The sequence below is a fragment of the Chelonia mydas genome, chromosome 1 (genome assembly GCF_015237465.2).
Source record: "Chelonia mydas isolate rCheMyd1 chromosome 1, rCheMyd1.pri.v2, whole genome shotgun sequence".
Lineage (NCBI taxonomy): Eukaryota > Metazoa > Chordata > Testudines > Cheloniidae > Chelonia > Chelonia mydas.
The window spans coordinates 54290652-54304810 of record NC_057849.1 but is presented as its reverse complement, the minus strand read 5'-3'; the positions used below and the strand labels follow the sequence as shown (position 1 = coordinate 54304810).

General features: G+C 41.8%; 1 protein-coding gene across 1 annotated transcript in view; it reads right to left on the bottom strand.

Moving 5' to 3' along the window:
* Window positions 1–14159, bottom strand: part of COG6 (component of oligomeric golgi complex 6) — a 100790-nt gene that overhangs the window by 25870 nt on the left and 60761 nt on the right. The window contains exons 12-13 of the mRNA XM_037892829.2: window positions 11113–11204; window positions 9179–9296 (exon numbers count right to left, since the gene is read on the bottom strand). Of these exons, the coding sequence (XP_037748757.1) occupies window positions 9179–9296; window positions 11113–11204 (210 nt within the window). The remainder of the gene's footprint in view (window positions 1–9178; window positions 9297–11112; window positions 11205–14159) is intronic.

Here is a 14159-nt window from a genome sequence, read left to right as displayed (position 1 = left end):
CCACACGTCGGGCTGTATGAATTTAATGTGCTCCCTTTCAGGCTGCGGAATGCACCCGCCACCTTCCAAAAACTTGTAGATGGTCCCCTAGCGGGATTGGGAGAATATGCAGTCGCCTACCTTGACGATGCGGACATTTTTTTGGATTTCTGGGCAGAACACCTGGAACATCTACAAAAAGTCTTTGAGCGCATAAGGGAGGCAGGACTAACTGTTAAGGCTAAGAAGTGTCAAATAGGCCTAAACAGAGTGACTTACCTTGGATACCAGGTGGGTCAAGGAACTATCAACCCCCTACAGGCCAAAGTGGATGCTATCCAAAAGTGGCCTGTCCCAAAGTCAAAGAAACAGGTCCAATCCTTCTTAGGCTTGGCTGGATATTACAGGCGATTTGTACCGCAATACAGCCAAATCGCACCCCACTGACAGACTAACCAAAAAGAAACAGCCAAATGCAGTTCAGTGGACTGTAGAGTGCGAGAAGGCCTTTAACCAGCTTAAAGCGACGCTCATGTCTGACCCTGCACTAAGGGCCCCAGACTTTGATAAACCGATCCTAGTAACCACAGATGCGTCCGAGCGTGGTGTGGGAGCAGTCTTAATGCAGGAAGAATCGAAACAAGAGTTCCATCCTGTCGTGTTTCTCAGCAAGAAGCTGTCTGAGAGGGAAAGCCACTGGTCAATCAGTGAAAAGGAATGTTACGCCATTGTCTACGCTCTGGAAAAGCTACACCCATACGTTTAGGGACGCCGTTTCCACCTGCAGACCGACCATGCTGCGCTACAGTGGCTTCATACCGCCATGGGAAATAACAAAAAACTTATTCGGTGGAGTTTAGGTCTCCAAAATTTTGATTTTGACATACAACACATCTCAGGAGCTTCTAACAAAGTGGCTGACGCACTCTCCCGTGAAAGTTTCCCAGAATCAACAGGTTAAAATCGTCCTTGAGATATGGAAAATATTGTTAGTCTTTATACACTTGGTAATATATTCAGAGGTGCATGTGTCTTAACTCTGTTTTCTCCTAGAGCTCCAGTAAGAAATCACAGCCAGTGTTTCACCCTATCTGTGATTTGGGGAGCGTATCATAAATATAAAGGGATGGGTAACCACCTTTCTGTCCACAGTGGTATAAAATCCCTCCTGGCCAGAGGAAAAACCCTTTCACCTGTAAAGGGTTAAGAAGCTAAGATAACCTCGCTGGCACCTGACCAAAATGACCAATGAGGAGACAAGATACTTTCAAAGCTGGAGGGGGGGGAACAAAGGGTCTGGCTGTCTGTGTGATGCTTTTGCCAGGAACAGATCAGGAATGCAGCTCAGAACTCCTGTAAAAAGTTAGTAAGTAATCTAGCTAAAAATGCGTTCGATTTCGTTTTTTAATGTCTGGTAAAATAGCTGTGCTGAATGGAATGTATATTCCTGTTTTTGTGTCTTTTTGTAACTTAAGGTTATGCCATAGAGGGATTCTCTATGTTTTGAATCGGATTACCCTGTAAGGTATTTATCATCCTGATTTTTACAGAGGTGATTCTTTTACCTTTTCTTTAATTAAAATTCTTCTTTTAAGAACCCGATTGATATTTCATTGTTCTCGAGATCCAAGGGTTTGGGTCTGTGTTCACCTGTACAAATTGGTGAGGATTTTTATCAAGCCTTCCCCAGGAAAGGGGGTGTAGGGCTTGGGGGGATATTTTGCGGGGGGGGGGGGGGGGCAATCTCCATGTGGGCTCTTTCCCTGTTTTTTGTTTAACACGCTTGGTGGTGGCAGCATAGGGTTCAAGGACAAGGCAAAGTTTGTACCTTGAGGAAGTTTTTAACTTAAGATGGTAAGAATAAGCTAGGGGGTCTTTCATGCAGGTCCCCACATCTATACCCTAGAGTTCAGAGTAGGGAAGGAACCTTGACAAGGTCTGTCAACTTGGGAAGGTGGAGATGTGACTTCACGGATAGGCAAATCAGATTGGGGAATCATACCTGTCTCAGACATGATAGAGCTATGAGAATAAGTTAATGCTCTTTCCTGTTTCAGGACCCCAAGGAGCAGCGGTGTTGCACGACAGACATGTAGCAGCATTTGAGGCAAAGGAGTGAGAAAGGCAATTTCCAGAGAGTTACAACCAAAAACTCCCCTTGAGTAGCAAAGTTTGCATTTCATGTTGGACAGTGTTGCGAAGAGATCTCTCTGAGATAGTGTAGAAGATAAAGAAGTTCCAAAATACAGAATCACTTAGTTCCCATTCATGATCTTGACAGAAAAGTCTACTCAAGGTGTCTGCTATAGCGTTCTCCGGACCTGCAAAATGGACTGCTGAGATGTCTATTCGGTGCAGTATGCACCAATTCCAAAGTTGTATTGATTCTGCACATAATGGCTTTGATCTTACTCCTCCCTGGTGGTTTATACAGTACATTGTTGCCCTGCTGTCCATCATAACTTTTATTATATAACCCCTGTTCCTGGGTAGGAAATGAAGGTATGCATATCCAACCGTCTGAGTTCTAATAGGTTGAATGAAGGGATGACTTCTGTGGAGTCCACTTGCCTTGTGCCATGAAGTCTCGGAGGTGAGTTTTCCAACCTAACAGTGAGGTTTCTGTGGTGATGACTTTTGTAGGGGAAAAGAATGGGTCTCCCACACAAACTGAGGAATCCCTCAAGTGGTGGAAGGACCTGCGGACTCTCTGATGAACCAACATTCACACAGACAGGTAGTGCTTGTTGGGAGTATAATGGCTTTGAGACAGCTTTGCAGGCATCAAGAATGGAGTCTGGCATGGGGTATTATAAATGTGCAGGTGGCCACATAGCCTAGAAGTTGAAGGCAAGACCTTGCTATGGTCTAAGGACTCTGCTGCACAGAGGAAATGAGGTTGCACAACATGACAAACCTGGTATGCCACTGTGACAGAGTAACCCTGAGCCAGCCCTCTGTCACACCAGCTCCAATCAGGAAAGGGGAACTGGAGCTGGCTGAGTAACCCCAGGCCTAAATGGCAAATAGGGGACAGCTGCCAGCCTCGTTAGCAAGGGGCTACATAAAGGCTGGCAGGAAGGAAGCCAGGGGAGAGGAAAGGGAGGAGCTAGAGGCTGCTCTCCCCTGTTGGCTGCAAAAGTTAGCAGTCCCTGAGGCTGTGAGCCTGACGCTGTCTGTATCTACAAGATGGTGGGAACTTGTACTGTAAATAAAGAGCACGGGTGATTGCACCAAAGCAGAGATCTCTTGCTGGTTTGTTGGTGCAGAAAAGGCAGAAGATAGAGGGGCCTACCTGCACCCTATTACAGCCACGCTGGTTGTCTAGTCCAGGATGGTTCCGATCAAGTTGATATGTTAGACAAGTGTCGCTGTCGATTTTTCTGCATTGAGACAAAGACCCAGTGACTGGAAGAGGGCTAGGGGCCTTGTTGATTGCTGACTGAACCTCTGGAAGGAACAAACTTTGAGGAGTCAATTCTCCAGGTGGGGGAGTATGACTATTCCCAGCTGTCAAAGATGGGCTGCAACTACTGAGAAGACCTTTGTAAAAACCCTTGGAGTGGTCAAAAGGCTGAAAGGAAGAACTCTGCACTCATAGTGGTCCTTGCCCACACTGAACTGTCGGAAGTATCTGTGGCACAGAGGCACAGCAACATGGAAGTAATGTAGTCCATAGGGCTAGCTTGCCTTTATTATATTCTCTGTCTTGCTTTCATTATATTCTGTCTTTTATTACAGTCAGCAGTAATGCAAGGAACTTACAGGCCTGTACCTTGTAAGACACTGGCTTCAGCAGCTAGCCTAAGCCTTGAGGTCTATGAAATTTGGCACAGACAAATGACCTAATGGTCACCCCTAAGTTTTGAGGAACTGGAAACAGAATGCGTGACGCCAACAAACCAGCTCAGGTTAAAATTAACAGGCCAGTTCACTTGTGTGTAACCTTTAAAGGCATGTCAAGGGGCAGTGCAATGCTGTCAGGCTAATTCAATTGTGTGTTTGTATCAAAGGGATGTTAAATGGGCTAGCAGACACCAGCCCATTCACTTGTGTTGATAAGAGATCAAGGAAAATGTGGATGGTATTGTTTTCATCTGTCTGTATCCTGTACTCAATCAACCTTCAGATCAAAGATGTGTATATACTTCATGAAACTAATGATATTACCTGTATTGTCTTCAATTATCTAGCCCTGTTATAATGAATGGCCAGCAATTACCTTACCTAAATCAATATACATTGTGGATTATGTGTGTATACATGGGAAGTAGAAGGTTAACTTCAAAGCGGGTGTGGTTGGTTTAACAATAGAGATTCAGACTGTTTGAATTACCTATTCTTCATCAAAGGAAATTCCCACATGGTAATAACGATGGTCAGCTTGCTAGCCTGTTTTAACTATAAAAAGAGAAACCTTGGGCATGATCCTGCCATCTCTAATCTGCTGAACTCTAAACAGGGGGAGTTTTGAGCCACTGGACTGAAATCCCCAAAAAGCTAGTTTTGGGAAAGCCCTGAAAGACTAACGGAGAATTAGCAGACACGGTATCTCTGCAATCAAGTGGACTCATATATTCTGATTCAACTGTAATGTATTTTAATCTGCTTTTAACCTTTCTAATAACTCATTTCTTTTTCTTAATTAATATATATTTAGTTAGTTTACTAAGGATTAGCTAACGGCGTTGTTTTTGATGAGATCCTGAAGTATCCAGCGAACTTGGGTGAATGACCAATGCTTTGGGGCTGGAAAAACCTAACATGTGGTTGCTTTGGTTTTAATAACCTAACATCATGAGACCCAGTTTGCCTGGCTGTCTGTACTCTGTGGTAAACTAGTACAATGATCCACGAGTACCCTTTTATTACTGGCGTGGTGAAATCTAATGATAGAATATACCACCGGTTTGAGGTGTCTGCCCTATTTTCTGGCAGTCTGTCCTGAGTCTGGGCATTCTCATCTGTGGCCCACTCTAGGCATGGCGACACGGGGGGGCAGGAGTGGGGGCAGGATTTTGTCCATAATGACATCAGCCAGCCACAGGAACATGAGCTAACACCAGTTTTTGGATAGAACATCCATAAATGTCTGACCACAAGAGTGCCGTGGCAATGAGCTGACATACATGATAATAAGTTGAGATCATTAATATGCTAACCTACAAGAGAATGACACCCCAACATTACTAGGGTGAGGAAATACAAATGAGAGGAGAAACCCCTCCTGAATATGCATTAGACATAGTGGTGTCAGTGTAACATAAAAGCTGTATCCCAGCCTGTGCTCAGGAGGGGGGGCGGGGGGAAGAGAGAGAGATGTAGTCCTTGGGAGGAAGGTGATGGTGATGAGGAAGATAATGGCCAACATCACAAGTTGTTCTGAAGGGATGTTGTGAGTATATGGATGTTCAGATGTACATTCTGTATTATCTCTATCTACCTTACTGAATTGGTTTGTGATTTTGCTAAACGTATTAATAAACTATTGTAAATATAGAAGGGTTCCTATACAGTCAGAGTGTTGCAACTGTGCTTACAGGGGGTCCCAACTACATAGTAATTTTAATAATACTGAGCCTGATCTTGGGACAAGAATCTGTAAAACCTCGAAGTGATAACGGGGAATTCTTAAGTACAGTAGAACCTCAAAGATACGAACACCAGAGCTACGGACTGACCGGTCAACCAGACACCATCAGGCAGCAGCAGAGACAAAAACAAAAAACCAGCAAATACTGTACCTGTATTGCACCTGTACTGTAGAGGTAGGCACATCTGGGCTGCCCGTCTCCTCCCCCACCACATGGGGGGCAGGCACTTACAGGTAGGAGGTGAAGATGGTGGGTTTCACAGGCATAGTTGTGAGACCCAGAGCAGGAGCACTGCTGGGGTCTGTGGCTTTCCTGTAAATCAGAGACACAGGTTCCCTCCTCCCCTTTCCCAAGCTCCTTCTGGAACCTGGCCTGGAATGTTTGCTACTGGAACCCAAGCTCTGGCCTATATGCTGCGCTCTGGAGGAGCTGCTCAGTTTTAAAGGGCACCATGTGCCCACTGACACTGCGGTGCCCCAGGATGCCTCACTCATCACTCTTGCAGCCAAGCGGCTAGAACCAGCTGCCTACGCACACATCCACCCACTGGGCAGCCACTTACAGGTAGGAAGTGAAGATGCTGAAGTTTGGAGGCACAACTGTGAGCCCCCGCTCTGAGCAGTCCACCCTGAGGAGCATCCCATAATGGTTTGTTCTGAGTTACGAACATTTCACAGTTACGAACAACCTCCATTCCCAATGTGTCCGTAATTCTGAAGTTCTACTGTAATCAATATAATTAATACATAACCTATAAATCAAGCTACAGTATGAATCCTAGAGGTTGAGGGCAATGAACCAGTCTCCCAAACCTAAAGTTGAAATTATTGCTGTAGGGCTTACCATCCTGTGCATGGATAAAATGTATTCTAAGTCCTGAGATCCAAGATCTGTCTCCATTCTCCTTTTTTCTTGGAGCCTAAGTAGTAATAGGAATAGAAACATTTTCTGCTGAAGTTGGGAGGAACTTGCGGGATTGTACCCTCCTGTCTTTAGAGACTCTTGAGAGATGAGTCCCTGAAATGGGACTGGGAGTGGAGAAGGGGGGTGGAACTGAATTAGGTAGAATAGCCTGTGGAAACTACTGTGATACACTTGTCCAAAGTAATGACGTCCCAGAACAGTAGGAAATGGGAGAGGCAGTCCCCATAGGGTAGATGGAAGGTAGGGCAATGGAGTGATTCATGACTATCTACCAGTGGGTCAAACTGGTCACTTGGGAGGCAACAGAGAAAGATGGCCCCTGCTTGTGGACCCTGGGCCTCTTTTGGGGAGGTTTGGTCCACCTCTGGGAGGTGAAATACTGTACTGGGAGAGATCACTGGGTTGTCTGTGATCTACATTTTCTTTTTGTTGTAGTAGCGTAGATGCCTAGGGATCGCAATGTTGCCCTAGAGTCCTTGAGAGAGTGGAGAGACCTGTCCATGCTGTCACTAAAGAGTATGGCTCCTTCAAAGAAAAAATTCTCCACTATGTGCTGTACTTCCCTGGGGAGACCAGAGGACTGCAGCCTTGGAGTCTGATGCATAATTATGCCTATTGCCATAGAGCGAGATGCGGTATCGTGTGTGTCAAGAGAGGCCCACAGAGAAGCCTTGGCAGTCATCTGGCTCTTGGAGATGAGGGCTTGTGGTAGATGGTCAATAAAATGAAAAAATTTTACTATATTTCATGTAGTCACATTTTGCCAACAAGGCATGGTGGAACTGCAGTGAAGCCAGAGATTGATTTATGGCCAAAGAGGTCCAGGCATTTGAGCCCCTTATCGTGAAAAGCTGATCTGGATCAGCACCATCTTTTTCTTTTGTTAACTACGTTGACCACCAGAGAGTTTGGGCTAGGGTGAGAAAAAAGGTACTCCGAGCCCTTGGCTACCACACAGTACTGCTTGTCAGCCTTCTTGTATGTAAGTAGGAGGGTAGCTGGTGTTTGCAAAATGGGATGGGCCAGTAACAAGAGGGCATCATTAGCAGCAGGGCTTGCCTTGAAGAGAGGTATGCAAGATATCTACCAACAATTGTTGAGATTCCTGTATCTTCTCTAGAGGGATCTGAGAAGTCTCAGCCAGTCTCCTGATCAGTTTCCAAAAGATGTTGAAATCATTAGCATAGGATGTAGGAGGAGGCATAACAACTTCATCTGGGGAGGAAGAGGATTTGTTTGAAGGGTGTGTCCCCTCCTCTGCCCTTAGTTCCTGTTCTTCCAAAGGGTCTCCCTATGGAAGAGAGGCCCATCTACTGTGCCTACTCATTTTGATGGTTCTTCTTATGTGGGGACATCCTATAGAACTGGTCACTGTAGGGAGCCCCAGGTTCCAAAAAACACATTGTGGAGGAGCATAAGCAAAGGGGAAGGAATCCCACGGTGTTCCTGCCAGGGAGGATGGGGTGGACAATGACTAGCCCTTAGTCTCATCAACCGGGTATGCCACCAAAGGAGGCTGGAATGGGAAGGATTCCACCACCTGGAGAGAAATTTCCAAGTCAGAGGAAGTGTCATCCCCTGCATCCAAGGGAAGAGCTAGGGGCGTTGGTACTAGTGGCCATGTTGGTACTGGAGGCCAAGAGAGTATTATCATCCACATCAGTACCGGTGGCTGACTTCATGTGTGAAGGTGCGGAGGTACTGGAGGACATGTCAGGGCATGCATATATGTTGGTACTGGCAGGAAATGCCTCTCTGGTACTTGTAGTAGAGGGATTCAGTCCTTCCAACAGCTGGAGAACCTCCTGGAAGAGAAACATGGTCAGTACTGGTGATCCTGGGCACTACTCCTCAGGATGGGATGTGTCGAGCAGTACCAGAGACGATACAGATGGGCGGTCTGTATATTCATCAGATCTCAAGGAGCAATTCATAAGGAGTCGTTTCAATCTGTCCTCCCTCATCTTTCTGGATCTACGTTTGAAGCCGGAGCAGACCTTACATTCAATGGGATGTGGGACTCTCTGAGGCAGCTCGAATGACCCTTGCTGAGGGGAAAGGACCAGGGACAGATCTGGCATGGTTTGAAGCCTGTAGTTTTGGGCATAACCCATGTAAGACAGGCCGCAAACAAAAGAGAGGCTGTGGGGGTGAAGGCCATGACTACGAATGGGGTGGGAACCCTCATGGAAGTACAAACCTATGCTATAAAACAGAGAAGAAAACTACAAACTAAATAAAAAAGGACAAAATATTAAAAAAGTAAAGAAGAAAATAGGCAAGCTAAGGAGCTAGCTAGCGGACACCGCAACACTCTGTCTCAAGCTACACAGGCGGCTGAGAAGGAACTGGAGTGGTGGTGCCTCTGTCCCTACCTATATACCCACGGTCTGGAGCACAAGGCGCAGACCTGCAGATGCCGCTAACGAAAAGTCTTCGATCAGAAATACGCACACATATATAGTTGGACAACTGGCAGGGACAATAACGTGACTAATAATTAATTCATCCCACCCTCATTTACTGTATGTGTTATAGAGCACATAGCAACATGAAACGTCAATTTTAAGATAATGAATCAAACTGTAAACAACAATTTTTACTCCATCAGTCTCCTTACATTAAGGAAAAACTGGATAATGTGTTTTAAAATATGAAAAGCTTATAGTTCTGAAACAAACCTTTTCCATTAGCTTACTTGCATGTAGGCTCAGACTATTGAAGAATATCTTTTTGCTTAACAAATGCATTTCTTCAATTGTGGTTAACAACGTGGCTGCACTGTTTCCCAAAATACCACTGAAACCAAAAAGAAAATACTTTGTTAAATCCAAGAAAGAAATATAAAACAGATCCAGATATTTTAGTCAATGTTCAAGAATATGACACCAAGTCTAAAAGTTGGAAATGCACAGTGACTGTCATAGGAAACAGCGTCCCCTATTAACTAATGCTAATAATAATTTGTAAGATAGGATGATTAGTGAGAACAAGCACCACCAGCCAAGATAATAAACAATTATATACTATCTCAGCTATAACATATGCATAACTTAAATTAAGTCATATATTCAATAAAAAAAAATACTGGAATTACAGCTTTGTTAAAAAGAAAATTACCTGAGCATCCAATTCAGGTTTTGCCTTGGTGGATTTTTGTTTGAATGTTTAAAGCCAACAAGGAAGAGAAAATGCTAAATTTTCAGTTTTACAGCAAAAAAACGTAGTCCATAACAAAACAAACATTTTATTTTGTCAAGATGGGCTAAAAATATTTACCTATCCAATATGCTACTGTCTTTTTAAATAAGTGGGAAAAAATACTCAACTTTGTTTCTGCTACAGAGAACAAAATCCAAATGTGAAAGATGTGTTGATAACATCATTCCACCTCCACTACTTTCCAGGTAAATGTGTCTCTTCACATATAAAACTGTACATTTTTGAAGTTTTAAAGAGTACATGCTTGGCTACTGGAAGTGTAAAATTAGTTTATTAGTTTTACTACAACCATTTTATACCCATTATGCCATGACACTTTTCTACACACTTCTTGCATATGAGTTTGTCGTCTAAACTAAAAGTAATTCTAAGTTACAGACTGTCTTGGGTAAAAACTATCATATCTGAGTGGGACTAATGTGACATCCTTAAAAAAAAAATAGCAGCTTGGTTTTCAGAGCACCATCAGCCCCAGTAAAGTCACCATCTCTCAAATTAGACCTTGTTATAGTAATTAGATCTGTTTTCCTCTATTTTTGAAAAAAACATTTGACTAGTAGGATCAGTACTATAATCTTTGATCTTTAAACAATACAGTATAGGCAGCAATGCCTATAGTTAAGGCTGCAAAACACTCCCCATTATAAGATTGTTTTCAATTGCTTGTAACTGCTAAACTTTGGGCTTAAAAAAAAAAGTATTCTGGTTGTCTTCCTCACCCACTTTTGGAAAGTTTTAGCAAAAATGGTTCTGCCATTTTGAGAACAAGATAAGGAGAAAATATGCTGTTTAACTTATGTTAAAAAAAAAATCTTACAACTGTTTTACTGAGAAACTGTACTGCCTCATTCTTTAGAGTAGGGAATTAAAACTTGGCACGCAGGTTGACTTTATGTCAGAGATGTGGCTTTTACTGTTCCCATGAAAAACTGCCAAGATATAAACCTCTGAAAAAAAAATCTCACAGTGTACATATTCAGAGACGTGTAAAGCGTTGAAACTGAAGCTAAGGTTTGCACAGGTAACTTTAATTCTGGCATTTCCTAACTTTTGAGTGTTTTTAATTTTGCAACCTTAATGTTCTTTTAATGTAGTTTTTTGTGTGAACTTTATCTACAATGCTACAGAGTGATAAAGTATGTCTATATGTTGAATTTTTTTTCCATTTACAGACAGATTTCTATTAAAATAATTGATTACTACTTCAAGTCAGGGCTGTGTCTTCCTCTTTGTTCTGTAAATGGCTGAGCACAATCAGAACTCAAACAAACCAACAACCCCCCCCAAAAAACAAACAAAACAAAGCAAAACAGAGGGAGAGTTTTTTACTGTACCAGAATTGATGCATGTTCAAACAGGAGAGTTACTTAACATGTTTTGTAATTTTGTATACCTGATTGTATGGTGATAGAACTTGAGAAGATTAGATATTTTGTATAATAAAACTGCTCCCGGTTCAGCAACGATCACCTGCTCAATTCTGACCTGTGGAACAAAAAATAATCATTTTTATTTATAGGCATATTCTGAAAAACAGCCTCGATGCTTTTACGTGCATGAGGGATATTCATGGACAAATAAACTTTGCAAGAAGCATAAGAACATCACATCGTCAACTTATATTGCAGGATTCCTCTTGAATAGGGCATTTCTTTGCAGCAAGTTGAAGGGCAGAAAACAAGCAGGTGTATGCCACTCCTTAAGAACGGCCTTGTTTCCCATAGTTTTGTATGTAGCTTGTTGCTGGAAATTTCTATATAATGAGATCATTTTGTGGATTAGCACCAGTACATACTGGAATTCCACCCAGCCCCGAATAGCAAGAACAGCTGCAAAATCCCTAAATTACAACAGATCATCAATGGCAGCACTCAGCAGAGATGCAGAATAATCAGAACTGATCTATCAAGGAGTTTATTTAGTTTATTTTACCTGATTTAATCTCACCTCCTAGTCATGACCTCTAGCCAGTACTTTATCTTGAAAAAAGAGATGCTAACAGTAGGTAAGCAGATATATTTGAAGCTATTACAAAACATGTATTGACATGCTGACTGGGCCAAGAGAGGCTGGATTACAGAGCAAAACAGGCCTGACTTTTTTTGTCTCCATGGCACGTGCAGCCTCAACATGATCATAAGGGGGCTGCCCCACAATCAGTTTTTAGGCATTTAGGAAGCAATCATGGTCAGTGACTATTATAGCACTATTCCCCAAGTGCTTATATGTGACAAGTCCATCTACATATTGCTAACCATTCATCATCCTTCCAAATTATTTGTCTGCTGCTCAGTGTAGCATCCCAGGGTCAGATTCACAAAGAATATTAGGCGTGGTGACACTGAGCATTGCCATGCCTAAATTTTAGGCACCTAGAAGGTCACTGAGATTCACAAAGCCTGAGTTTGGCACATAGGCTCCCTATTCAATGAATGGGGAAAGACAGGTGCATCAGAATGGGATATACAAAAGCCACCACCCTAGGCAGCTCCTAGCCTAAGCTAGTCAATGGGAAGTGCCAAGCGAAGTGCATATATTAAACTTCACCCCTCTTGGGGATAGGTGCCTCTGTTTGGGCTGCAAGGAGGCATTTCCCTCTATTTGGGATTCTCAGCTGCAAAACCTCACTTGGCATTAGGTAGCTATGCATTTTAGCAAGAAGCCAAGGGGAGGCCATGTAACTTAATGTCCAGTGGTCAGGGCACTCACCAGGGATGTTGGAGTCCCCAGTTCAAATCACTGGACGGGGGGACTGGCTCCTGGGTCACCCACATCCCAGGAGATACCCTAACTACTGTGCTAAAAGTTATAAAGGGAGCTCCTCCACCCCCTATAGACAAGTTTGCCAGGCTGACATCTATCACCATCACACTTTCTGATTTTTTTTTTTTTGGTTGTGTGTTTTGGGAGGACAGATAGGGTGCTAAGAATTCTATATTTAATTGGCTTTAGTAGAATATCAAAACCTTTTAAATCAGAAGGAAAAAAATATTTTGTGATTTTTAACCACAGTCTCCTCTATGATGAAATTGGAGAGTTAGTCACTAACTCAGATCAAATTTTTCGACTTTAATTTATATGCAGGTGCCTAAATAAAAGTGGCCGTATTTTTCCAATCCCACAGAAGCAAAAGAGAGTTGCAGATTTTCAGCCACTCTGAAAATTAGGCTGCTTTTTATTAGGGCTGTCAAACAATTTAAAAAATGATCCATCGCAATTAATCCTGAGATTAAACAAAATAATCAAGATTAATCACTGTTTTAATTGTACTGTTAAACAATGACAGAATACCAATTTAAATGTATCAAATATTTTTTGATGTTTTTCTACATTTTCAAATATATTGATTTCAACTGCAACACAGAATACAAAGTGTACAATGCTCACTTTATATATTACAAATATTTGCACGATAAAAAGATAAACAAAAGATAGCATTTTTCAGTTCACCTCATACAAGTACTGTAGTGCAAATCTCTTTATCGTGAAATCACAACTTATAAATGTAGAATTTTTTTTAAAAAATCTGCTCTCAAAAACAAAACAATGTAAAACTTTAGAACCTGCAAGTCCATTCAGTCCTACTTCTTGTTCAGCCAATTGCTAAGAGATTGCACTAGAGATTGCTAAATTGCTAAAGAGATTGCACTACAGTATTTGTATGAGGTGAATTGACAAATACTGTCTTTTGTTTATCTTTTTTACAGTGCAAATATTTGTAATAAAACATAATATAAAGTGAGCACTGTACACTTTGTGTGTTGTAATTGAAATCAATATATTTAAAACTGTAGAAAACTTCCAAAAATATCTGTAATAAATTTAAATTGGTATTCTATTATTGTTTAACAGTGCAATTAAATCTGTGATTAATTGCAACTTCTAAAAAATCTAGTTAATTTGTTTTGCGTTAATCACTTGAGTTAACTGCGATTAATTGACAGCCCTACTTTTTATTTTAACTCATTTATTTTAGGCATCCAAGCTTGAAAATGGTGACCTTTAAGATCTACAAGCACAAGTAAAATATCATTAAGAAATGGGGACAATTTCTATTCCATATAACCAAACTATTTCTTCAAACGTTAGGAAATTACAAGGAAAGAGACATCTTTATAAGTAAGCCTAAACCATCAAAAAAGTCATATACAATCTGGTATATATTCAGATGTAATCAGAGAAAAAAAGTAAGTCCATCTTAAAATAAGTGTTACACTAACATTTAACATTCAAATGCTTAGGGAAAAGAGGGTGCTGTGGTATATCGTAAGAAGCAAGTTTTGAAGTTGTGAAATGTTATGGTGGTTACATGATTAGTGGTGCTTTCTCCTTTGTCTTTTCTTTCACAAACACACCCCCTTTCTGATCCTTCTTTCAATTTTTCACCTCTCCAGTCAAGGACATGGGGATATTTCAGCCACAGCCTGCTTTTTAGTATTT